This window comes from Felis catus, chromosome C2 (genome assembly GCF_018350175.1).
Source record: "Felis catus isolate Fca126 chromosome C2, F.catus_Fca126_mat1.0, whole genome shotgun sequence".
NCBI lineage: Eukaryota > Metazoa > Chordata > Mammalia > Carnivora > Felidae > Felis > Felis catus.
In genome coordinates, this window is record NC_058376.1 from 59,301,843 (window position 1) to 59,329,796 (window position 27,954).

Sequence of the window (27,954 nt, forward strand, 5' to 3'; positions counted from 1 at the left end):
AGTAACCCTCAGTTTGTTCTCCATATTTACGAGTCTCTTATGTTTTCGTCCCCGTCCCTGTTTTTATATTATTTTGCCTTCTTTCCCTTATGTTCATGTGTTTTGTATCTTAAAGTCCTCATATGAGTGAAGTCACATGATATTTGTCTTTCTCTGACTAACTTCACTTAGCATAATACCTTCCCGTTCCATCCACGTAGTTGCAAATGGCAAGATTTCATTCTTTTTGATTGCCGAGTAATACTCCATTGTATATATACATACACCACGTCTTCTTTATCTATTCATCCATCGATGGACATTTGGGCTCTTTCCATACCTTGGCTAGATGGCCAACCGACACATGAAAAAATGCTTAACATCACTCATCATCAGGGAAATACAAATCAAAACCACAATGAGATACCACCTCACACCTGTCAGAATGGCTAAGGTTAACAACTCAGGCAACAACAGATGTTGGCGAGGATGTGAAGAAAGAGGATCTCTTTTGTACTGCTGGTGGGAATACAGGCTGGTGCAGCCACTCTGGAAAACAGTAGGGAGGTTCCTCAAAAAATTGAAAACAAAACTACCCTACGACCCAGCAATTGCACTACTAGGTATTTATCCATGGGATACAGGTATGCTATTTTGAAGGGGCACATGCACCCCAATGTTTATAGCACAAACCCTTTTGACCTGGTAATTCCACTGAGAGAAATTACTCTATAAATATACTGAAACAAATATAAAGAGATATATCCATAAGAAACATTCTATGTGGTATTGGTTATAACAGCAAAACATACAAACAAAGCTTAAAGCAATCTAAATGTCTATCACTAGGGCTGTGGCTATTTAAATTATGACATAACCATACAATGGAATGTTTTATAGCTATTAAAAAGAATGAGGTAGCTCTGCTTGTATTCATGGAAAAGATCTCCAAGACCTATTATATTATAGCTTTCTATCAGTACAGAAGAGCATCACGGTATGTTCCCATATGTATCTTGACAAGGATATGGGTACATATGTAAAGTCTTATAAATGTACACACATACATACCTTCAGCATATGTATGTACACAAAATTTTCTGGAGGACACATAAAAGCTGTTGATGGTTGTTCCTTCTGCAGAGTTCTTTCTTGAGGAAACTCAGTTTTCATTATCTACTGTACTAAGCAATTAGAATATTTTATCATGAGCATTTGCTTTCTTTGTAATGATATCAGTTCTTGAAAGGACTAGTTAATAGCAGCTCACATTCTAAAATATCAATTGTATAAGTAAGGATATGGAAGCACACACTTTAAAAGTCTCTATCTTCTCAGAATCTTTGAAAAGCTAATCTCAAAATAGGTTTTGCATTGTAGAACACCAAGAAAATAAACATGGTAGCTGTACTGTATCTTTCTTCATTTGACCTAGTGCTAGATTCCAGTAATGTATGAAGTATGGAGACACAGCCCATCAGCTTCATTTTGTAACACCTCAGACCTCTTCACCTGGCTCACAGTATCATAAAGTGGATTGTTCTTCTCTGTGTAGCTGGCATAGGGCTGCATTTCATCCTAAGAAAGAACTCAAAGTCAAAATCAATTCAAAAAAGCCAGAATCATTTCCTAACTGCTCCCCACAGCTTTACTTTCTACCAATAGTGCTTGTATTTGTATCTCTGGGCTTACATGGACATAAGAGAAAGACTTTTTTCTATTATTTTATCAAAAACTGTGTTGATTATGTAGGTCTCAGTGTCAGATGAAAAAGATTGCGTGAAAGTAGGAACGGAGAGAAATTGAAGTAATACAAGAGATATTTCAAAGGTGAAGGTCAAAGACTTGGTAAACTACTAGTTGTGAAATCTGGAGCAGGATAGGATTTAAGACCAGGTAAGAGGAAAATGATGATGGTATTGAGAAAGGGAAGTCAAGGATTAGAGATGGTTTCATGGGGGAGGAAAGAACGATTCAGTTTTTCTAGGATTACAGGCTAAATGCGGAAAACGTTCTGTGTTTTATAAGATATAGTTCTTGAAATGAAAAAATGGTTTAGGGTGCATATAAATAGTAACATGGTAGATAATTAACGAAATAAGTATGCCTGACTATTAGCATCATAAACTTAGAATTTTTACTTTCCAATTAAAATACTAATGATACAAATTACAAACTATGTGGCTATATTTTCAGACCATGTGATGTACAAGTTTGAAAATATTCTTTTAATATTATCTTACCTCCTCAGCAACTGAATTAGCTTCTCTTTTTTTTAATTTGCATTTTCTATAAAAAATAATAAGCTGGAGTCAGTGAAGGAAACATCATTATTTAGATTGAAAATGGGAAAACAAAAAAGTATACTATTGACAAGTGTGATTCATTTTTTGATAGAATTCAAAATAAATCAGAACTGAACTACCAGAAATAAGAATGCTGCTTTTAGTTAATACATGTAGACAAGATAATTCTGGATGCTGGGATGAGGATGAAATTATGCAGCAGAGCTGGATATACTGGAATAAATGTGATACCTCCATTTTATTACATATATTATTATAATCCTTTACTGATGTAAAAATTTAGCATATGCTATCTCTCCCAAGATCCTGTCCTAAAGGGCCTAATTCACTGTGCTTGCATGCCTAAGTGACCAAGCAAAATCCCCCCTGTCATTTAGAGTAGTCCAAATCTAACATATTTAGGATGTGCTTCTTGATTATGGGAGGTTGGTGTTAGCATATTAATCTCACCTATCAGTTCCCAATCTCTGACCCCTTCTAGCCCAATAAAGCCGAGGAAGAAAAAACATCAGTCAATACCTGCAGACACCGATTTTACAAAGGCAAATGGATACCACAATGACCAAGATAATCAAAACAGGCAAGATGATATATACAGTTTTAACGTACACTGCTGACTGGACTCCTGTAAAAATAGACACAAAAAATATATGGTTTATCTGTGGTGCATCCAGACAAGGGAATATTATTTAGCACTACCAAGAAATGAACTGCCAAGACATGAAAAGACACAGAAGAAATTAAATGCATCTTACTAAGTGAAAGAAGCCAGTCTGAGAATGCTACATTCTGTATGATTCTAAGTACATGACATTCTGGAAAAGGCAAAACTATGGGGACAGTGAAAAGATCAGGGGTTGTTAGAGGTTAGGGTGGAGAGAGGGAGGAATAGGTGAAGCCTGGAGGACTTTTAGGACAATGAAACTACTCTGTGTGAAACTACAATGGGGGGATCCCTGCCATCTGCACAGTTACCAAAACTCACAGAATGTACACCTAGAGTGACCCTTAATTAAACTAGGTACTTTGAGTGATAATGTTGTATTACCATTGGCTCATTAACTATCCCAGGTGTACCTGGGTGGCATAAGTGATGGAGGCAGGGGAGGAGGGTGTGAATGTAGTGGGGCAGAGGTTATATGGGAACTCTGTGATTTCCATTCAATTTTGCTATGAACCTAATACTGCACTAAAAACTAAAGTTTATTGAAAATAAATATATATATATACATAAAAGTATAATATATATGTGTATATATATATATATACACATATATATGTACACATATAATGTTTCAAAGATGTCTCATAGTTCATGAAATTCACTTCTGTGATTTTATTGTAAACATTTCTGAGCCATTAAGAGTCCAAATAATGGTTATAATAAAGTTGCTTTATCTGTTCTGATCCTAAGGTTTCTGGCAAGACATCATCCTAAGTCAGGATTTTGTGGCTTTAAGGATTCATGACTGATGAATTCATACAGGACAGATATGGAAAGTAGATTTCTTGGCAAGAGTAATAGCAGGGTGTTTCTCGTCTCCACAATTCAGAAATAAATGGGGAGTTGGAATGGAAGTAGTTGGAAAAATAACCTAATTCTGAGGTCACTGTTCTTCCAGGGCCTTGAAACTGACTGAAGGCATGGAGGCAAATTTCCATCATGTATTAAACGCTGTCAGCCATATAAAACTCAGTCTGACAACAGAAGAAGTCACCAAAGGAATTGCCAGCTCTGAGAGGCAGTGATTTTAAGACCTGGCTCCTGCTGTTCCCTGAATGGGTCCCCCAGCAGAGGGAGGTGAGAGGAGACTAAGCAGCCTGCCATATGAGTGACTGGATCCTTCTTAAAAAGCATAAATATTCATTTAAAAATACACTTTATTCTTCTCCTAAAACCGTACGTATTATTTTAATAGTACATTCACTACTCAAGGCAAGTTATTACTTGCACAGAACAGAAATAATTACATTTAATAATTTAAATTATTAAATTATTTTTATTATACTTATTAAAAAGTAAACATCATTTAAAATATGGCTTCTTAAACCAAATTCTGCATTAGTCTTCTGGACATAATTCTGAATGGTGGAGAAGAAGGACATAAAAGAGGGGCTGGAGAAATTATCCTTGAGTGAAATTGACCATACACTCCTTTTTTATTCTTCCATAGCTTCTCTGAAGGAATGAAATCATCATACAAAAGCTGGAATTACTAACCTGAATTCCTCTCAATGGACAGACTCCTGTTGCCAGTCAGATGGGACACAGAGCAGGACACATTAGACACCCGGTGGTCCTCCCAGCAGCACGAACTCTGGATGGTCACTGTGTCATTGCCCAGTGGCTCTTCCACAGTGTGACAATCTCCCCCTGGAGTCCAGGAGATCTGCGCCGCTGGCTTCCCTGCAGCTGCCCTACACACGATAGTTCCATTCTCAAGTTGAAACAGGGTCACCTCGGGGGGCACTGCAGAGATGCAGGGGAAAATGCGTCAGTCTTAACACACGGATATAGAATAGAGAGAGACATCTGTTTCAGTCCAAATCTGGTTATCTGACATCCCACAATATACGATGCTCCTTACCTAACACTTTCAGGTGATATCCATGATAGAAATGCCCATGAGTTGTGACCACTTCACACCTGTAATATCCATCATGAGTGATGGCCACTGGATAGATCTGAAGGGCGGGATTCCGATCAGGTCTGGGGTCCCAGGATATTGTCTCGTCACTACAATTTATGGCCCTGGTCTCATTTGTATCTCTCCTGTAGGCTCTGGTGCAGGAAGGCTTGTCTCTGAGGATTATTTCCCATCTTATTGTTACCAGCACAGCTTTCTGGGTGATCGGAGGGCAAGAGAGCACAGCCTTTGTATCCACAGGCTTAGACAGGGAATAGTTAGCTGAACACACACACAAAGCGAATGATGAAAGAAAAGTTGATAAAGAAATCCATGTTAAGTTTTCTACAACATATTCCATAAAGTATACTAGAACATGATTTTGCTACGCACAAAATGTATATAACATATTAAAAGTATTCCAAAGATAAACCCATTTTCTCCTATATTGTGTGTTTTTAGATAATCTATATTTATTATATGTGTTAGAAATATTTTAAGGCCTGGAGCCCCTGGTGGCTCAGTCAGCTGAGTGACTCTATTTCAGATCAGGTCAAGAGCTCACAGTTTGTGAGTTTGCACCCCACATCAGGCTCTGCACTCACAGCACAGAGCCTGTTTGGGATTCTCTCTCCCTCTCTCTCTGCCCCTTCCCTGGTCTCTCTCTCTCCAAATAAATAAACATAAAAAAAAATTAAAGAAATTTTTAAGGGCTTAAATTTGATTCAGAAGTTTTGATATGTATGAAACAAACAAAAAACACAATATAAAATTAATGGACAAAATCATTATATCTAATATTTCGGCCATAGAGACTATTAGATTTATCTAATAACTCAAGCTTCTTGGGATAAAAAGTGGAAAAGTTGACCCAAGAGAAAAATTTTCTCTCCTACGTTTCAGTGTGAGACAATAAATCACTTAATATCAGAATGAAATGCCTATCCCCAAAGGTGGGAATTCAGACAAACATAAATATAAGAAGCATGTGGTACTTTCATTATAAATAGCATGGTATTCCGGTTGACCAAGCTGCACAGTTTTTGAGTTGTTTTTATTTGGAGAATCACACAGTCATAAAATCAACAAGATCTTCCATCCTTCCTTCCCTTTGAATCACATGTATCCCACCAAACAGTTCGCCTGTGAACTTAGCTCACAGATTCTGTGTCTGACTTTCTCCCTAATTACGAGGAATAAATGGAGAAGTTCACTCCTTCTGTCCATCTTTTGAAGTAAAAATTAAGCCCTGCAACCTACAAGTATTCTGCAACATATAAGCTCTGGCTCTCCCACAAACCGACATAATGTGTCCATGGCTGGGAGGGGTTTGCTGAGAGCAGATTGGGGGGCATCGCTTGGGATGCACCAGTGATGCAGGTGAGTGGCAGGGAGCTCATCACTCTCACATGAGCAAAACGAGCTGAGAGGGCAAAGCTATCCAGATGGCGCTTGTGAGTGCTAAACCCTGCAGTTGAAATCTCTCCTCTCCTTTTCTGGTATCACTTGCTTCTTGTGTGACGGACTCATGCCCTTGCATTTCGCAAACAAATCACAATCCCATAACTATGTGAAGCAAGGGGGAGGATTTGAAAGCAGGTCTAAGAGAGCAGTTAAATCCATGATTTAAGTGGCAACCCGCATGCACAGGGAAAATGCACCTTTGCCAAGGTTATAAATAAGCACGAAGGTGGCTGCTTGGAGAGCAGCTAGAGGTGGGTGTGGGTGAACATTCAGGTGCTCAAGGGCAGGATGCTGAAGATGAAACCAGAAAGGGAAAAGGCTGAAGAACACGTTGTGAATTTTCTTTTGTGTTCTCAGGGGTTTGCACTTCTGCTTGTGAACAGTCTAAGGTTTTAATATTTTGCCCGCTATTGAGCCTCACGATCAGACTCTATTCTTTTAAAGGAAATTACTAGATAATCAAATAATCATACGCGTTTTAACAGGGGCGCTGTCTCCGGAGAAGTAGTCCCAGGATGAGCATCCCAAGCACCATGGACAATCTCTGTTCTTTCACCTTCCTCTGCTCTAGGACCCTCCAGCAATCCCCCTTCACCTGTGATGGGACTTCTGTGATTCCTGTTAGTCACACTTTCTTTGCCCTCCTCTTTCTCTATTCACACCTGTTGCGATAATTTGCCAGTGACCAGTCACTCCCCCAAACTCAGTGGGGTTGGCACCTGTCTAACAAATATGATCTCACAGCCCTGTGATCAGCTACCGTCATTTCACCTCCTGCGTCACAGGGGGATAGCGGGTGGATTCTCCTATTGGCTCCAGATCCAGCAGTCACCTTCCAGCTTCTCTGCATCCTGTGTCTATGACTCTCCTCCAGGCTCCTCCAGCCCTTCTGCACACAGACCAATCCCTATGAGATTTGGGGCTGTTCCTTGGTGTCCTCACTGCCAGATCTTAGATTACAACCCCATCACCACACAGCCGGATTCCTGCAGAAGTCTCCTGACATCTGTGTCCGTCTCAAATCTCTCCCCTCTTCGGTTCACACCTGACCTTGCAGCAGGTCCAGGATTCTGGGACACGGGTGTGATCCCCTCCACCTAACACCCCTCAGAGACCTCTCCCTGCCCGAAGACAACACTTACATGTCCTTGTGTTGCCTTTGAAAGCCCTGTTTTGCAGATGGACTCACCTTTGCCATCTTCTCACCCCTCAGCTGCCCACACACTTCGCAAAGAAAACACCAAGCACCGCTGCATATCTGGGTCTTTCCTCACATCGTTCCTGCAGACTGGGGTGGCCTACAGACCACTCTTTGTCCACGAAAACGCTCCTCTTCCCCTAAGAGCCATTTCACACGCTGCACCTGCCATGAAGCCTTCTCAGAGCCTTGCTGCTTCGCCTTCTCCTCTACACTCCCAGCACACTTGATGTGAGTGCTCATCTCCTCTGTCAAATGCCATCTGTGCTGACATCTGGGCTCCCCGCAAAATGAGCCCCTTAGGGGCGCTCTGGTGCTCTAGCTACTCTTGTTTGTCCCCGTGTTCCCCACATGGCCTAGCACAGTGCCTGACAAGGAGAGCTCCATAATCCTCGGACGGAATGTGCACTGCCTGGGGGGAGGAGGCCCGGGGTCATTCAGGGTCCCTCACACCTCGGCACTCAGACCACCATACTCTTCAACCGGGCTCAGGATGGCCCCTTGACCAGCCCACCAACCCTGTTTCTAAGGAAGTTCAACAGTTTTTCCCTTTAGTTCTGGCCTCTAGAAAAAAATTAAAAACATATTACCTTCCACAGGAAGTATGAAACTACTCTGTTGTCTGTCCATAAGTGAACTGTTTGTTGAAGCTAGAAAAGGTTGAGAGAAAAGTACATGAAAGCAATTTTAGAGACTTAAATGGAGTGCAAGCCACTGTTTACCCACATCTTACATATAACATGACAGAAAATTTGTTAACTGTAACCTAACTCCACAAAAAAGCTTTACAAAGAAGAAATTAGAAGTTATCCCATCATTATGTGTAAAAAATAAACCAAATCTCCACTGACAACTCCAAGTTCTCCCTCAAGGAAATAAATTGCCCATTTTATTTTTACCATAAATGGTATCTCTTTCCTTCTTTCCCTCTTGCCTTCCTTCCTTCCTTCCCATCATTCCTTCTTTCCTTCCTTCTCATCCTTTCCTTCTTTCCTTCCTTTTTCCTTGCCTTAAGGGAAGTGTGACAAGTATTGAGGGCAATTAATAGGACTGATAAGAATAAGAAAACTGCAATGAGTGCCCCCCCCCCCCATCCCTAGCTAAGGGAACTGTCTGGTGATTAAGGCCACCATGACAGACAAAGGTTAGTTCAGTATACGAGGGATTTCTCTCATGGGCGTTTTGGCCTCTACAGCCCTGAGAACTGCTCCTATTTTAAAGATACAGACTGTTGTCTATGGAAAGTTCAAAGAATTTCGTCGTGATTGATACCTTTAAAGGGTTTTCTTGTATCCTTTGGATTTTACTTCATATGCCCTGTAGACATTGTTACTTTTAGTGGTAAAGTACATAATGTTCATGCTACAAACTGTTATCTTTTTACCATTTCACCGGCTTCTCATTTTAGCCATCTCATGTGGGAATATTAGCAAGTTAGTTCTTAGCAGATATAACTAAATCCATGTCTGGATCGTATGGGATTCTGTTAGAAGAGCCTGGTCTTGCATTAAGTGATGTTTTCATAACTGATTTGAGAGAAGTTTTCAAGCATTGTGTTGAATGATCTCCCAGTAGGCTGGAGTGTGAAAGAGACCTCTGCTGGGGCGCCTGGGTGGCTCAGTCAGTTGAGCATCTGACTCTCCGTTTCAGCTCAGGTCATGATCTCACGGTTCATGAGTTTGAGCCCCACAGCTGGCTCTGCACTGACAGTGTGGAGGCTGCTTGGTATTCTCTTTCTCCCTCTCTCTCTGTCCCTCTTGCATCTCACTCTCTGCCTCTTTCTCTCAAAATAAATAAAAAAACTTAAAGTAAATTAAAAGAAAACAAGAAAGAGAGAGACCTTCTGGTTAATAAAGGTATTCCAGTGAGTGGAGGTGCATGGAGAAATCTGCCTCTAGAATCAGATACCAAATTCTCCTACAATTGAGCAAAATATGCCTCCTTCCAAAGAATGCCCTGAGAAGAAATACCAGTCAATTACCCCTGAAGCTTCTCATACCAAAGATAAAACCCACAAGTTCTAAGGTACTCTTAAGTGTGCAAAATAATTATTTTCAGAAGAGGGAAAAAATACTTATTTTCACAAATATTTCTGATTATTTTTATGATGTCAGAAATACTTTTTAAGTTTCATTAATTGTTGATATATGAATCCTTTAGTTTTATTATCTCGACTGGCAGCTAGTTGCCATAGAAGGCTGATTTCATATCAAGTATCACATCTTCACTGAAAATAGAAACCATTCTTACGCAGTCTTCCTTGAAGCTCTGTGTACATCAAAGTAGCAAAATAAATGTGTCAAACTTCTGATCAATGAATAGTCCTGTGATTTCTTTCTTTAATTTCTTTATCTGAAACCAAATTTTTCCTGGAAGTTCAGAAAGGTTATAGTTTTCAGGGCACCCGGGTGGCTCAATTGGTTAAGTGTCCAACTTCGGCTCAGGTCATGATCTCATAGTTCATGAGTTCGAGCCCCACATCAGGCTCTGTGCTGACAGCTCAGAACCTGGAACTTGCTTCTGATGATGCGTCTGCTTCTCTCTCTGCCCCTCCCCTTCCTCATGCTCTGTCTCTCTATCTCTCAAAAATAAATATACATTAAAAAAGATTATAAATTCACATTGTTAATGTCAGAAGTCCAATTTAACTCTTTCACAATGTGGTGTGTGTGTGTGTGTGTGTGTGTGTGTGTGTGTGTATGTGAAGAGAGAGAGAGAGAAATGTGAATTGTGTTCTTTTAAATATATCTATAGTACAAAAGTAACTTAATTACTCATTATGTTAGTCCCTTCAGGCCGCCTTAACATATAATAACCAACGTGGTCACATAATACAATAGAAATGTTCCCCCTTATATTTCTGGAAGCCAGAAGTCTGATTCAAGGGGTCAGCAGAGCTGTGTTTCTTCCAGCACCTTTAGGGAAGAATCCTTTCTTGCTTCTTCCAGCTTTTGGTGGCTGCTAGCAATCCTTGGTGTTTGTTGGCTTGTAGATGTATCATTTCAATCTCTGCCTCCTTCTTCACACTGCCTTCTTCCTATGTCTTTTCTCTTCCCTTCTGAGGACTCTTGTCATGGCTTTAGGGCCCAGCTCTCATCCAGGGTGATCTCATCTCAAGAGCTTTAGCTTAATAACATCTTCAAAGACCCTTTTTCCAAATATGGCCACACTCACAGGTGCTAACTGGATATTTCTTTGGGGGAAGAGGGACGCCATTCAACCTACCATTTTGGGGAGGGGGCACTATCTATGCATTGTCCCCAACCCTTAGATTTATACTTTATAGAATTATTTTACTTATACTTTTTTAAATATATTTTACTCTGTAGTTGACCTGAAACTGAAATTTTCTAGATAATGAGTAATTGAATGAAATTAGAAAGTATATTTATAAGTCCAGGAATGCATTTCCAGGAAAGGCTGGCATTATTTTTCAATGAAGTAAGATATATAACAAAAATAAAATTTTAAAGTAAAAATTAAAAAACTAACTGTAATGGCAACTTTGGGAGACAGTAGACCCGGGTGAGGAACACAGAAAATAAATTACTAATATCTGCTAAGACCTAATTTTTTAAATCCATGTTTGAAACATAATAACTTATGTTTTAAAAATGAAATGAAAAAAATTTTGATATGCCATTGGTCCGTTTAGGGATCACATTCTTGACTAATAAAGCATATTCTGTATTAAAGAAGCACAGAAGTAATTTTAGGATGAAAAATTTAGGAGCACTCTTAAATAATAAAATAAATATTTTATTTAGACAGTTTTAGACAATACAGTCCATAAATATGTATAAGAATTCAAGATCCTAAAACATTAAAATTATGCCAGCATCAAGCTCATGTCTAGTAGAATTGTCATTAAAAGATGATCATTACCTGCACTGTCATTGTCCTTGCTCATTTTTGGCCTTAATCCGTTGCTTGGTGTAACCAGAGTTCTCGTTTCTGCAATTACACATTCCAAAAGGACAGATGGGGTAATCAGAGGAATACACATTAGTATTTCTGACTCCTACTTAAAATCACACTTTTTTTCACGTTCTTCAGGCCATGTTTGGATTGCAGTTACCAATAAAAACATAAATTATGACAGGCAAACAAGTCTCAGAACGATTTGCTCCAGGATGAATTTTTGACCTGAACTTCCTACCTGTTTGGCATACCCCTACTTTAGATCCAGAGTGTCTGCACCCTCCTGTCTTTACATTCAAGTCAATGTATTTCTTTTTTTTTTTAATTTTGTTTAATGTTTATTTTACTTTCTGAGAGAGACAGAGAGAGAACAGGGGAGGGGCAGAGAGAGAGGGAGACACAAAATCCGAAGCAGGCTCCAGACTCCGAGCTGTCAGCACAGATCCTGATGTGGGGCTCGAACTCATGAACCATGAGATCATGATCTGAGCCGAAGTCAGTCACTTAACTGACTGAGCCACCCAGGCACCCCTCAAGTCAAAGTATTTCTTCATTCTGGCTTATGTGCATTTAGTCTACCTCCAATTGTGAAGAAAAGGGGTGGGGGAGGGTACTATGTATTACAGACTGTTTAGGCACCATTGAGTAGTTCAAGAAAGTTTACTAGTGATATATTCATTGGGTTCTAGTATGGAACAAAAAAGGATTTTTCTAAGCATTGTTGAAATTACATCATAAAGACAACTGACTGTTAAGTTCAAATTTTGCAAGGCAAGCTCTAAGTGGGAATTGCCAATAAACATTTTTTTGAGTGGCAACTCCTGGCAAATTATTCACCAGGCATAGAGACATCATAGTAAACAATGCCCTCTACTCTCCAAGAGCTTAAGATCCAGATGAGGAAGCAGCTATGTACATAATTATAAGGTAAAGTTTTCAGAGTGGTGACAGAAGTATACATAACATCCAGGAGTTAAAAAGAAGAAATGTTTAAGAGAGCAAGGGTAGGAGATTAGGGAAGACTCCCTACAACAGATGATATTTGAACTGCATCTCAGTAGATGAAGAGTTATGGAGGAAGATAAAAGGAAGTCTTTTTGCACACAGAAAGAAAGTCATTTAGAAGAAGATATGAAGCCACATGGGATTTTCAAGGAATTACAAATAGTTCAGAATTGCCATTAAGTGAGAAAAAAACAGATGTATAATTAGAGTTGAGGTTAGATAGTGGCAGGTTCTCACTGTGGAAGGCACAAAATGCCTAGAAAGTGTTCACAAGGAAATGATACACTTCTAGTACATCTACAGTAAATGTACCTGATCGGCAAAGAGACACATTTTAGAGTAAAATTTAATGCACAGTGTTTTTCTGGAGAAATTTTGAATCCACTGCTCCCATTAACGACCATTTTCTTCAATAAAACATTGTTTTAAAATAACAATTTTTGAACACTTACACTAGGAAGAAACTTGGGATAACTAGCAGATGTTATTTATTACAGCCTCTCCATGCTGACAGGTATTTGTAACCTCAGATAAAGAAATGCAGACTCAACAGTAATGAAGCAGTTTGGCCAAGGCCACCCACCCAGCTTGTCAGCTGCTCTAATTGCCCAATTATTCTTATGCAACCAGGTCCTACCTCAGTGTATAGAAAGCAAAGGTTGGATCCTAAGAAATGTGCTAGGATAAATACACTACCCAAATCAATCCAAATTAAGAGAGTTGAAGAAGCAAGCCCAAATCATGTTGTGGGGGAAACACTGAGAGAGAAAGATCAGAAAGAGCACATCAAATGACAAGTCCATGGAATTAAGATTATAATGGCCTATGAACACAACCATTATGAATTCTGGATCTGAATGGAAATCATTCAGGAGGGTCGAAATTCGTGGGCCATCACTCCCTCAGTAGACTGTAAGCTCCATGAAGGTAGGGAGTTTCATCTATGTTTTTCTTTCCACATGCTTAGATGAGTGCTTTGCACAGCTACCTGGCATGTAGCTAGCTCAAGCTGCATTAAAAAGATAAAAGTCAACACAACTTTGTAGCAAACTGTAACAAGATATGGACAGTTAGTTTGCAGAAAGAAGTACAAAAGTCTCTTAGTCATACAGAAAGATACTAAACATTATTCATAGCAAAAGAAATGCAAATTAAAACTATACAGAAATACCATTTCTCGCCTATTATGCTGCCAAAGTCTAAAAATTTGACAATGCTTTGGAGCTATAGTGAGATAGGCATGTTGATAGGCTCATGGGAATGTAAAATGTTACAACTTCAACAGAGGAAAATTTGGAAAAATATAGCAAAATTACATATGAATTTTTCTTTTAACCCAGCAATACCAATTGTCAGGATCTATCCTAAAGATACACAGACAAAAGTATGAAAAGAATATATGCACAAGACTCTTCATTACAACATTGTAATTGGAAGATTTTTAGAAGTAACTCAATGGCTATTCATTGGGGATTAGTGTTCTAAACTATGGTACATCCAGAAAATGAAGCATAATGAAAGTTTTAAAAAGAATGAGGGGTAGCTAGGGGCTCATGGATGGTTCAGTCAGTTAGGCATCTGACTCTTGATTTCAGCTCAGGTCATGATCTCATAGTTAATTGGGCTCCATGCTGATGCTCATGGAGCATCAGGCTCCATGCTGATCAATGTGGAGCCTGCTTGGGATTCTCTCTTTCCCAGTTTCTCTGTCCCTTCCCCACTCACACACCCTCTCTCTCTCAAAAATAAGCAAATAAACTTTTTCTTAAGTTTCAAAAAAAAGAACAAAAGAAAGCTCTATAAACTATTATGGCATGATCTCCAAGAAGTATTGTTAAGTGAGAAAAGCAGGATACATAAAATTGTGTATATTACACTACCATAAATTGTGTATATTACACTACCATGGGAGGGATACATGTGTGTTCTTTCTTTCCTTGCTTATAATTTCAAAACTAAATGGATAAAATGGGAACAGGAATAGAAATAATATGTCTCTGAATATACCTGGTTTAATAGATTTGACTTTGGAATCAGATAGCCATTTTACATAATTAGAAAGCATAACCAAATATTTGGGGCATCTGGGTGGCTCAGTCAGTTAAGCATCTGACTTTGGTTCAGGTCATGATCTCCCAGTTCATGGGTTTGAGCCCTGCGTTGGGCTTTGTGCTGACAGCTCAGAGCCTGGAGCCTACTTTAGATTCTGTGTCTTCCTCTCTCTCTGACCCTCTCCCATTCACACTCTGTCTCTCTCTTTCTCTCTCTCTTTCAAAAATAAATCAACATTAAAAAAACTTTTTTAAAGAAAGCATAACCAAGCTATTTGTAAGCACTAAGATTATAAAGCAAAGTGAAACAAATGTACCCAACTGCATTTGTTAGAATTGGTTGCATGACCACATAGAGAGCAGCTATTCCAACTGACTTTCAAAACACAGCAATTTGACTGTGTGCCTCTAGTAGATTTTAACTTAAGGATAAATTGCAAAAAAAAAAAAAATCTTTAATTATCTCCAATAATCATATTGTTGGTGATAGTAGAAACTACACTGGAAAATATCTGGCAGTTTTTTGAAAAGTCAAACACGTGCCCACCATATAACCTGACCATTTCAATCCTAGATATTTAGTCAAAAGAAACGAAAATATATGTCCCCACAAAGACTTGTGCATGAATGTTCATAGCACCTTCAATCATAATAGCCAAACCTGGACACGACCTAAATACCAATCAACATGTATATGGATAAATTGTCCATACACTGGAATAGTACTCAGTAACAAAAGGAACACACGACATTGATGATTCTGAAACTCATTCTGTTGAATGAAACAAGCAGACACAAAGAGAATACAGTATACACCACACGAAAGAATGCTACTAACATAAAATGCTAACTCATCTGTGGTGCCAAACAACACATCAGTGGTTGCCTGCAGATGAAGACAAAGGCAAGGATGAACTGCAAACATACATGGAAGAACATTTGGGGAACAATGAAAATGTTCTGTATCTTGTTTGTGATGGCTCACAAACTGTAACTTTTGAATAGATGCACTTAATTGTACACAAATTGCCCCTCAGTTTAATTAAATACAGTATCAGAAACATGAGATTTTAACACATGTAACATTAGAAGATGCATCCACACAAACAAACACAAAACAAAATGCAGGTGGAAAAACCCTTGACACTGAAAACAATGTTTAAAAAAAAAACAAAACTTTTCCATCTAAGTCAAAAGCATCAGTAGAAATAAGATTGTTTTGTGATTTTAGTACAAATGAAACCTCTTACTCACTTTGAGCACCAGAAGTTTCCTTTCCCAAATCGTCATTGTCATATGCCTGAGAAAGCATGCACCATCCACCCACATACCAGACATTGTATGGGCATGACTGTGCAAAGCCATACTCTAAAGGCTTCCTCCAGTGAGGGGGGGCGGGGAAAGGCTCTCAGGGGGAAAAAGAAAAAAGCTCTCAGAAAGAGCACAGGTTTTTTTTGTGTGAGGTTAAACAGTTTTTAACTATTCTAAAATCCTGTTGGTTGGCTGTGTTCTCCTGACTAAAAAAGTGAGAGATAGGCATTGTTGATAAATCTCCACTCCCAATAAAAACTCCTGTGTGAGTAACTGTTAGTAACCTAAATAGAACGTGGACTGTGTGATACTCAAAAAGTTTCTACAGTTGCTAAGATTCGTGTATTATCTCTAAGGTGTGGAAATGGGAAACAAAAAAAGTTAAAGATTTCTTGCCTTTTCATTCATTTGGAGGTTTTTCAGGGAGAATGCAAACAAAGCAGTGAGGAGGCTAATACAATGAGTTTTAAGCTAAAAGAATGCTTTAATGAGGGCAAAAATGGAGTCTAAAATATTTGGCTATGCTCTAATAAGATACTCATATCTGTGCAAAAAGAATCGTGTGGTATAGTTTTATTTTTACATTTCTTTTGACATTTCTTTCTAGGACTTGGGGCCTCAAAGCCAGTACTAACTAATTAGAAGTCATTCTTACTGCTTATTATGGTCTTTGTAAATTTTATTGATATTAATATTTAATTAATTTACTACTTTAAAAAATATAACACAGAATACATTGAAATATATTTCAATACAATGAAATCTGTGGGAATATTCTGATATCTTACTCAAGGAAAACCAAATAATAGAGTTACTTCATTCTTCATTTGATGTTTCAAGCTTTCAAACTTCAAAACTCTGCAAGTTATTATAACAAATACAGTGCTGGACCATCGTGGGTCAAGCATTGGTTGCAAAACAGGAAGGACATGAGTTTTACTTCTTACTCTGCTTTCCTGAATCATTTTAGGTAATTGAATAAATGCATATGCTCTAGTTTTCCCTTCCACAAAACAGACTATCATTCTTAATTAATAAGTAAAGAATAACTGATGAAAGGGATTCAAAGCACATTGCAAACAGGTATTAAATCCTCAGGGTATTAAACCCTGAGTATACTTCACCAAAGATTCAAGGTTTCATTTAAAATAAATGCAACTTTGAAAAAATAAGATAAAAAGAGACTGGGAGGTAAACCATAAGAGACTCTTAAATACAGAGAACAAACTGAGGGTTGCTGGAGGGGTATTGGGTGGGGGGATGGGCTAAACAGGTGATGGGCATTAAGGAGGGCACCTGCTGGGAGAAGCACTGGGTGTTGTATGTAAGTGATGAATCACTAAATTCTATTCCCGAAATCACTATATGTTAGCTAACTTGGATCTAAATAAAATTTAAAAATTTTTAAAAAGAGAAAAAATTAAACATTACAGGAGTTTTCAAGGGAAAAAATAATAAACAAATAAATAAATGCATAAATAAATATTTTCATTACTGAGCCTGAAAAATAAAATAAGATAAACTAAAATAAATACAACTTTGAGGCTGAGACCTTAATCATACAAAGACTCAGAAATTCAAATTACATTGCCAGAACAACCTTTATTTAGCTACACTAAGCACATAACTTTTTCTAATCAGCAGTACAGTAAAGTCAGTACAATACAGAAACCTTAACTTTCAATCTTCTGGCTCCAGAAAGCTTAAAATAGCAACCTTAACATTTTAGTTAGTAAATGTTTGTGTTGTATTTTATAAAAATGCATATTGTGGATGTAGGTTAGACCTAAAAGTATTATTTCCCAACAGTTACAAATGGATTCAATGAGAAGTTGTGGAATTAAATTGTGTCCTTTCTCAGAGGTCCTGAGAATGAATTGTCACCCAAATAGGCTAACTGTATTTCTGCTCTGATGAAGTGGTTTTCACATTGTGATCTAGGAACTAGGGAAAGTCCATGATATTCAACAAAAAAATCCATGAACTTCATAATTTTTGGAGAAGGGAGCCTAAATTATAATTTTATTTCCAATATATAATTAAAAAGCAGTATCATCCTGTAGGAATAATTGCAAGCATCACCAATTTTCCCCAAAATTCTGTTATTTATAAATAGCAAACAAGGAACGCTTGGAATAAAAGCTCATGTGAACCTTTTCTCTACTAATAGTACCTGAAGACAAATGTGTTAATGTTATGATAAATTTTGGAAATAAAGGAAATGTTTTCTTTTCTGCCTACTAAGATAAGGATCAGATTATGATCACAGTAGTTTTCGTTCAAATGGCACCTGAGTGAACCCCTATATTAGAGCTTTTGGACTGGTAGAGGGAAATTGGAAGCTACAATAATATTCCTTAATTATTTATTCAATTACAATGGTTAGGCACTTGATAAATCCCTATTTATCATGGAATTTCAATCTGCTGGGGACAATAGACATCAACCAAATAAATAATTATGTGAAATTGCAATAGCGATAAATGAAGTGTGAAAAATGTATCATGAGCAACTTATCCTAGTATTGAGGTGGTGGGCGGCGCCCAAGATGGTTCCCAGTGTTCTCTCTTCTTAGTGTTCATGTCTGTAAAACTTTCTCCTTGAAAACAACAAGAAAGTTCTTGACTGTGGATTAGACTCACTCATTCACTTAACAAATAGAATATAGCAAAGTGATAGATGTCACTGTTGAGAGTTACTTATAAAAAGACTGGTTTCTGTCCTGATGTGCTCTTTCTTTCTCCCTCTCTCTCTCTCTCTCTCTCTCTCTCTCACATTCTTGGGTTTCTGTGAGAAAATAAATATTTGTTTGGGGATAATTTATAATGGAACAATAGGTAATTAATACAAGATCCAATAGACAAGAAGCCGATTGAAAGAGAGAAAGAGACAGAGACAGAGAAAGAAGAATACCCTAAATAAAAGTACTATTATGTGCAGACAACATGTGCCTGGACGGCCTGTAGACAACTAGGATCTGAAGAAAGACGAGGGTCAAAAAAAGGGAATCTCATCTTTTGCTATTATGCTATTTCATATCATGATTTCTGAACTTTTTTTCTTGGGACAAATGTATCTTCCTGCGGAAAGAGAACAGAAAAGAAAAACAGAAGTTTGCCATTTTAGCAATGTGAAATGTAACATGTTTTTAAAATGAAAACTTTCTTCTTCATTTGTATTAAAGCTTAATATTTCAATGATCGTGAATCCTTCCTTCTGAAAAAGAAAGAAACTGAAATGCAAAATAAGAGATTTCTTATTTTAAACTCATATTTGTTATTTCTGCACTTCGAGTTTTTCCAAGGAAAAAAACTATTTTGAAAGCATTTGAAATTTTAGGATAGGGGCACCTGGGTGGCTCAGTCAGTTAAGCGGCGGACTTCAGCTCAAGTCATGATCTCGCGGTCCGTGAGTTCGAGCCCCCCGTTGGGCTCTGTGCTGACAGCTCAGAGCCTGGAGCCTGTTTCAGATTCTGTCTCTCCCTCTCTCTCTGACCCTCCCCTGTTCATGTTCTGTCTCTCTCTGTCTCAAAAATAAATAAATGTTAAAAAAAAAAAAGAAATTTTAGGATAAAAATTGTTTATGTTAATGTGCTATAACTACAAACTTAAACATGAGTTGAGTAAATCTCAAACATAATATTCAGCAAATGAAAGCAGCTATAAAATAATATACACAGTATGATATCATCTATGACAATACAAAAAAAAGCAAAATAGATGTCATTGTTTGGGGCCAGATATATATATATGGCAAAATATAAAGAAAGGCAGGGAATGATCATTCCAAAAAATATGGCTACCCTTACAGCAAAGGTTGAGGGGTATAATTGGGAAAGAACAGGCAATAGTCTATTTCTTAACTTACGTTAACATTCACCGTACAACTGTTCTTTGAAATGCACGTATGTAATGCACTCTGCAATATATACATTAATATAAAAGAAAATTAAAATAGTAAGTTCAAAAAACACAAAAAGTATAATTAGTACTTACATTTTTTTTGACATAACAATGTGAGCAATTGATCCTTGTATCATAGCGTCAAGGATGCTGTGTTCTTATGCTTTAATTTATGAAAGTGATTTACATTTTCAAAGGTATTAATGTGGTAGCAGACAACACCTAATTAGGTGTTCAATAAACAAAATAATGTGTGGAAACCCAAAGTTCTAACAAAGACAAATTCAGAAAAGCACCAAAATTAGAGTAAGAAAATCAACTAATATTTTGGTTCTTCCATTTATTACCTCTGCAGTCTTGCACAGATTACTCCCTGAACCTCAGTGCTTCATCTATACATATAAGAATGTAGTATCTGATAACAGTAGTCATTCAATTCATAAAGGGAAGGATAATTATTTATATCATTGATAAATGGTATTAGGAAAACTAGCTTTTCATTTAGAAAAAAACAGATTCCTATCTCACTTCTCACACAAATATAAATAGAACCAAAGATTTAAATAATAGATAATAGATAGAAGATAGATATATAGATAGATAGATAGATAGACTAGAAGAAAACACAGATAATATATTTTTTTTATCTTAAATGGGACATGGAGTGAGTAACATCTCGGTTTGCCAGGGAATGAGGGGTTTCCTGGGACAAAGGACATTCAGTGCTAAAACCAGGAAAGTTCCAGGCAGACTGGGACAGTTGTCGCTGTAAGTAAAGAAACCTTTTTTAACCCTGGTACAAAATAGAAACTATAAAAGAAAATATTGAGAAAGATGACTATAGAAATAATTTAAAACTTCTATATGGCAAAAAAGAAAAACAATGTGTAAGCTAACATTAACAAACACCTATGGAATATTGTGAACATTGATGTTAAAAAAGGCTAATATCCTCAAAAAAATATACAGAAAACACATAAACCAATAAAAAAAGAGATGGACATCCCAAATGAAAAATGAGCAAAAGATATGAACAGGACAACAAAAGATAAAGTTAAGTCATATGTTGAAAATTGGCTTAGCTGGTAACTATAATTATGCTCTTCAGATACAATAGAGAGAGAGAAATACAACACCCAGATGGTTTACAAAAAGGAAGAGTGAGAAAAGTTTAAGTAACAAGCTCTAAAACATAAGAATTCAATAATGAATTCAATGGATAAATAAAATTTAGAAAGAAAAAAGAATTGTGGTAAATAATAAATTTGACCCTAGTTTCCACAATGATATCATCACAAAGCCTGTATCAGTGGGTTAGGACATCATGCTAATAAATCGCATATTGTTGGGGTAATTTTTTTTCCAGCAGTTACCATCACATAGCCTTAAACCAGTTAATAGAAACAGATTTGGTCCCTGCCCCAGGGCAGATGTTGTACAAATGTGTATTAGTGATCACAAGGGACAATGTGCTGAGTGGATAGTGAATATCCGTGCATATTGATATACAGAGATATATTTACTAGGATATTAATTCCAGCATAGTTCTTAATTCCAAAAAAAAAAAAAAAACTGAAAACAACAAGAAAGTTGTTGATCTGTAAGGCCTAATTAAATAAGTTTCAAAAATAGTATCTATGAAAGATACTTGAAAACTGCAAAATTATAATTAAGATACCATCTATTGAATATAAAATTCAGACCCAGGTTTAAGTGCTTTATATACAAAATTTAACTTAATCCTCACAACAACCCTAGACACTAGGTCAGGGGTATTGGGTAAAATCTCCCAATTTTAAAGTATTGGCAACTAATTCAGATTTTTAAAAATGTTACATGAGCCAACTGAACGTGCCTGCAAGCCAGGTCTCGCCCATGGGCTGCCAAATTGCAGTCTCTGAGGTGGAAATTAGAGAAGAGGCCTAAGCCAGAGTGGGAAACATTCATAATGAGGAAGCTGTTGGAGGAAGCAAAGGTAGCAAAAACAATGAAGAGAACAGAAATGCAATGCCTTACACCAGGAAGGAGATTTCAAGAAAGGAATCATCAAAATCAAACCTTTCAGGAAACGTCTTAAAGTAAGGACTAGGAGTGTGATTTTCTAACAAGAAGGTGGTCAGAGACCTTTAGGAGCTGTAAGAGAGTAGTGTTAGTACAGAGGGATGAACGCAAGATTGAAAGGAGCCAAGGAAAAGAAACTCTCAACAAAGGTAGACTTATTCTTTCAAGAATTTCAGCCTTGGAAGTATGGGAGAATGACAAGTGGCTTTCTCTTTTCGTGTCAAACCTGAGAGAGAGAGCGGTATGATATTTGGAACTGAGAACCAAGAAGCTATCTGATAGAGAAGAGCATAGCGTATTTGAAGATAGAAAGAGGGAGAGCTAGAACTTACAAGGCAGACAGTAAAGCAGGATCCTAGAAGTACCGGCAGGACATGAGGCCAAAGAGGGGTCGGGGGGTGGGGGGCAGTGCTTTTGAAAAGACTGACACTTAGTCTCTAAGACAGAAGCAGAAAGGGCAAAAGAAGTTACAGACACGAGAGACATTTTGAGGAACCTCATGCTGACAAACGTTTTCGGAGAGTAACTACTTAGCATCAGGTAGCTGTGCAGAGCTCTGGCAATGCAAAGGGTAAGGTCTCCACTCTCAGAAGGGTCATCATTTGGGGAAGTTAAAGAAGTCCACATTGGATGATAGGTAAGTCAGAAGTGAGCAGCCATCTGCTGAATATGAGAGACAACGGGAAGAGTTTGGGTGAAAATTACCTAAGACAGTGTTTAAATCCAGGCTCCCAGCAGAACTACTTGCAAAGATTTGTGAAAGCCAAGCTCTCAGACTCTGTACCCTAATAATTCCAATTAAGTAGGTCTGAGATGGCATCACAGCATCTTTAATAATTTAGGCTATACAGGTGATTCTGTCAACCAGTTTATGTACTGGTTCAGGATAATCCTTGGGGAACATCTAGGAGGGAGCCAATGAATGATAGATTGAGTAATTTTTTTGGAGAAGAAAAATCACTAGGTTTCATTATGTTGACCTGGGCATTTTTTCCAAAAAATTATCGATACCATAAAATGGATTCTATAGCCAGATATTCTCATACAATAGTTAAACCTTTGGGAAAGGGTAGTATTTCAGGGCAAACTAACAAAATGGCAAGGAAAAAGAAAATAAATCATTAAACAACTAACAGCTCACATGTGCACACACCCAGTTTGGAGAAGTGCCTTTACTGAATCACTGAATATTCTCAAATGATACCCTTTGAACACACACAGGTTTCCCCCATGTTGATTGAAAGAAAAAAAAATGATGCTGCTTTCTCCTTCTAGCTATGATCCTTTCTCCTTTTGTTACTGCCAAGTGTCTAGAATTGAGTGGTCTGTGACCACAGGCTCAATTTCCTCCACACCCACTCTCTCCTCAATACCAGCAACCTTGTGGTTCCTACACCTTTCTATTCAGAACACAATTTTGAAGGTCACCAGCTACCTTACAGTCAGACTTGTGGCCTTTCTTCAGTGCTCATGCTCCTGGGTTATTTGGAAGATTTTGACGCTATTAACCACTTTCCTTTCCTTGTAAAACCCTCTTCTTAGCCTGTACCACTACTCCTGTGTTTTGCCTGTCTGCGTCTCCCTCTCTGTCTTCTCTGCAAGCCTGTCTTTCTCTTTAGCTACGTTAATGCGGGCATTGCCCGAAGTCTCATCAGCCCATCTTTCTCTCTGCACCTTTTCTTATCATCCCCAGAGCCCCAACTAGGCCTCTAGACAGTTGACTTCTCCTTGTTTTAGCTCTGCAGTCATAGTTCAGCTCCCTCTGCCCTTCCTACAAGCTATTTTGACTTGCCTAGAATGCTTATCCCTCAACTCTTCCCGCCTAGCTCTTTTCTGCTCATCTTCATCTTACACATCACCTTCCAAAGGGAAGTCCTCCCTGCCCCTCACAGACCAGACTAGATTTACCAATTCCACCTTCTCTTTCTTCTTATGCACCTATGCATTATTTAATCTTGGGCACTGATTTATTTCATGCCTACATTTCCTAGGAGACTCTAAGCTTTGTGAGAGCATGATTTTTCTATCTTGTTCAGGTATCCCCAGCATTAAGCACAATGTCTGACACATGTCAGACACACCCTTACTTATTAACTGACAGAAAAATTGACCCACATTTTAGCCTTGACTTATTTTTCCTGATCAAGAATCTCAACGCTTTAGATGCTATCTCTCCCCCACGCAAATGCCTCCTGTCATTTCAAGTGCATCACATCTAAAAATCATAGATTTTCCCCCACACACTTGCCACATCTCTTTTACCCTATATTTTTGGTACTACAGATGAGTTTCAAGCATAGTTCATTTACAGAAAAGTTGGGTGATATCTTTAATAATTCCTTGACCGATGCTGGACTTGATTTGCCCCTGTATAAAATGTAAGAATTTAATTTGAAGGTTTCTAAAGTCCTTCCCGTCTAAAAACACTTCTCAAAAGCTGTCATACATCTCCTTCATTTCACAAATGAGGAAATTATTGTCTAAAGAGAGTAAGCAATTTCTTAAATATGACATAGCTGGTGGATAAAATTAACCTTATGATGAACCTTTAAACCCAACACAGAGAGATATGTAAGAATTTAGAAATTTGGGGAAAGGAGACTGAGATCTTATTGAGAAAATCAAAAGCACCAAAACATTCAATTCATTAATCAAATTTGGAAGCAAAGAGCATTTAATAATATAATATATCTGGGACGCCTGATGGCTCAGTCATTTAAGCCTCTGACTTCGGCTGAGGTCATGATCTCAGGGTTTGTGAGTTCGAACCCTGCGTCGAGCTCTGTGCTGACAGCTTAGAGCCTGGAGCCTGCTTCACAAAACAACAGATGGTCCTCAATGCTTACTGCACAGTATCCAAGTTCCTCTGCTGAGCTATCAAGTACCACTGGAATTCAGTCTTATTTCCCACTATCACGTAGCACACAATCTCTGTTCCGTCAAGGTAGAGTTCTTTCTGTCCCTGAAGCAACTTGCCTTTGTTCATGCCGCACATCTCTTCCTCCCAATGTGTATATCTGCCTTCCCCCATCTATCCAAGCCTATCATTCAAGACCTCCATTAAAACTTTAACATCTCCAACCTACTGCAATTTCTCCCATCGTTGGGTTTTTACTAGATTCATAGTTAATTTCAAGACTGACGGATTTAAAATGTTCTCCAATTATTTCATCTCAGCTTCATCTCCCTAGTTTATATTGCGAATAACTTTTAGGCACTCTTTACACGCTCGCACACACACCCTCCATAAATAATTCAGTGTTCTTAATAAAGACTTTTTATTACTTTTTTAATTAAGCATGGAGGGTTAGGGGAAAACATTATGTAAATTCACAACTATCACAAGATAGAAAAGGAATAGAGGACTGAAATTTATCAAGACAAACCCCTTCTTTTTTTGCAATTACTTTTAATCTTTTTTTCTTTCATCTGCAAGCCATCGAATCTACCAACAGCCCTGTTTTGATTATTTCCTTTTCTTGTTACTGCCTGCCCCCTCGTGGAAGATAATGATAAATGATCAAAATTAGCCCGACGAAGAGAAAAAGGTGGAGAGGGAGTCCTTTTTAGTAACCACGTCCTTAATAACAGTGACTTATAAAAGGTAGAATCACATTGATTAGAATAGCAAAATATCATTTTAAAGCAAGAAAAAAATGTAGAATACAGATGAGGGAAGAAGACCAGAAGACCAGTTGGAAAGCCTTGCTGTACAGTGGATGATTTAGATTGTATTCGTTCCCTGCCCTCAGGAGCTTTCTTAATAAACTTTGTCTACCAACAACCACGTTGCTTGAATTTATAAACAAATAAGTCAACAGAAAAAGAAATAGATTTTTTAAATGCCATGTTTTACACTGAGTCTGCTCTTACGCACCTTTGTGAATTTATCTTGCACAATAAAGTGAGTTATGTTTGCCAAAATACCGTTCAGCAGTATTAATAACAATACAGTATTAGTAATAAAGACATAAAGTCATGCGCCGAGTAGTTTGCTTCTCATTATACTAAATTATTTCACGGTGAATTTATCATGCACATTTCTGCATCTAATATAATTTGGTCTTTGGTATCTTGATTCCAAATATTTGGATAACTTTATAATTATACGAGCACAGCTTTCAGAGATTTGATTTATGCAGTAAATCTTCTAGTTGTATTCGGAAATAGTTTCAAAATTCACACCTTTAAACCATTAGAATTCAAAATGATCAATTACGTTTTCATCCTGTTTTTTTTTTTCTTTTACCCAAGAGCCATAACGCAATTTGACATGAGTGATAAATAGCTCCTTGCCTAGCTGCCTTCCTTGCCAAGTTGGGTCCTGCATGGTTTCCCTAAGAGCTTTCTACTATTAGATCTCAACTAGTGAAAGATTTAGAACACCAGATGTGTTTTTAAGTGAGTAGTCTATTAAGCTTATAACTAAGTCGAGGCATAACTGTTTTCGGTGGTGTTATAAATAGTGGTACTTTTTAGTGAAAAGCATAATGCTTCTTCAAACGTCTAGCGATGCTTCCAGACCTGACCGGGTGTGACTCTGCCACAAACTAATAGTGTTGGATAAATCAATTCACCTTTATAAAATGGAAAAGTGTCTTCCATGCCTACTTCACTGGTTTGCTTTACAGATCAAAGGACAAAAAGTATGTGAAAGTGTTGCCTAGAAAAGTAGAGGAATAATCGCTTCTCGGCCTTTTAGCTAAGATCAAATGTAGAAAAATAAAGGAATGCTATATGGTTATTTTTCTTGTGTTCGTCACTAAGTTATCATGTGGAAAACAGACTTTTTTTCTTTTGCTGGAACGTAGGCAATACTTCAGTCTTTTCTTTTTTCGATTATAAAATTATAAAATTTAAAGCCAACTACACTGCTCCCTTGCAGCTGCTCCCATTTACTAAAAGTGAAACCTGAAAACTCCCTCCCACATCAACTCCTACCAACCCTCTGTAATGAAACCCGGACACCCCCACAATTGCCCCCAAGTGTTTTACAAACTCCTACAGGAACCTAGATGTTGAAGAGTGTGTCCTTTCATCCAGAAAGTGTCTTTTACAGCCTACACATCTTAAAGATAAATACAGACACCCATCCCAGATGCACCACTAAACTGTGTTATATTTTTAAAAGGCACCTGGCCATAGACGGTTACCAAAAGCAATAAACTTTCCTAATTTATACTGTTAACAACATTGACCCAAGTGGGGGTGGGATTATTATTCAATTTTTTTTTTTTTTGAGAGAGAGAGAGAGAGAGAAGAGGGTCAAAAGAACCTAGATGACCTGGGTTGCTACTAGAATACATTTCATCTATTCTCCCTCGTTCAGAAAAGGGGGGGGGGGGAGCATGGGGAAATAAGGAAGTGGACAGTGAGGCAAATTATAGAGATACTTAAAAGGCAATAGGATACGAAGTAAAATAAGTAAGACAAAGAGCAAAGTAAGGACAACAAAGTGAAATAAATCCAAAAGTAACACCCTCTCCCATCTCTTGTCATTGCAGTATCTTGCATTGCTCCACAAGAAAGGCAAAGAAAACTCAGCAAAAGCTGAGCCAGGTTTCTCACCAGTCGTTCTCCTGTCGCCCTTCAAACAGAATTCAGACTTACCAGCCACTAAGGAGACAGTCAAAATCAGTAGAAGCCATAGGCCAAAAGTCCCCAAAGTGCAGGGCATTTCTGATGTCTTGCTTTCTGCCCTTTACTTGGTACTTTGCCTCCACACAGGTATAAGAGGAACTGCAGACATGGCGAGGCTCTCTCTGGTCAGCTGCTCTGTGCTGGATCGTCTTAGCCCTTCTGCAGCAGGACACTCCTTTTCTTCTGGCCTCTTGCTTCAACTCTGTGTCTGAGACTGGTTGGCAACTTGGAATGAAAGAAACTCTTCTCTGGAACTTGACACAGCAATAGATTTCCTGTATGAAGCACTGAAGCAGAGACGGAGGAAGCAGATTGATTGACTCTGTCAGCTCATTGGTCCCTCTCTTACTTCTGCTCTACACAGATCAACTTTACAGTAAGGCACTGCATGCGCCCAAGATAAACAGATTTGTCTAAGCCTGGATTGCAAAGCAACTCAGGATTATTTATCTGTTCTGACCCATCCCTTTAAATTTCCTAGTCACAGTA

The 27,954-nt window shown here is 38.0% G+C and overlaps 1 protein-coding gene across 2 annotated transcripts; it reads right to left on the bottom strand.

Annotated features, from left to right (window-relative positions):
• Positions 1-468: 468 nt before the first annotated feature.
• LOC101097085 (cell surface glycoprotein CD200 receptor 1-like) lies at positions 469-27,802 on the bottom strand. Of its 2 annotated transcripts, XR_006585060.1 has the most exons (9): positions 27,436-27,802; positions 11,460-11,528; positions 8,165-8,224; positions 4,874-5,194; positions 4,507-4,755; positions 2,805-2,910; positions 2,223-2,268; positions 1,051-1,557; positions 469-528 (listed from the first exon to the last, which is right to left on the bottom strand). XR_006585060.1 is itself a non-coding variant. In XM_011285955.4 (8 exons), the coding sequence occupies exons 1-8, from the start codon at positions 27,500-27,502 to the stop codon at positions 1,417-1,419; spliced, it is 1,059 nt and encodes a 352-aa protein (XP_011284257.3). In that variant the 5' UTR covers positions 27,503-27,802; the 3' UTR covers positions 542-1,416. The 2 variants fall into 2 exon arrangements, 1 of the variants encoding a protein (XP_011284257.3); XM_011285955.4 differs by lacking the exon at positions 469-528 and having other exon boundaries at positions 542-1,557.
• Positions 27,803-27,954: the final 152 nt, after the last annotated feature.

Coding starts and splice junctions, on each gene's coding strand:
- LOC101097085 (XM_011285955.4), bottom strand. CDS start 27,502: ATGCCCTGCACTTTGGGGACTTTTGGCCTATGGCTTCTACTGATTTTG. Junction 5,195..8,164: donor TTTCATACTTCCTGTGGAAG/GTAATATGTTTT, acceptor GTGTGTGTTCAG/CTAACTATTCCCTGTCTAAG. Junction 2,911..4,506: donor GTCCATTGAGAGGAATTCAG/GTTAGTAATTCC, acceptor CTATTTTTACAG/GAGTCCAGTCAGCAGTGTAC.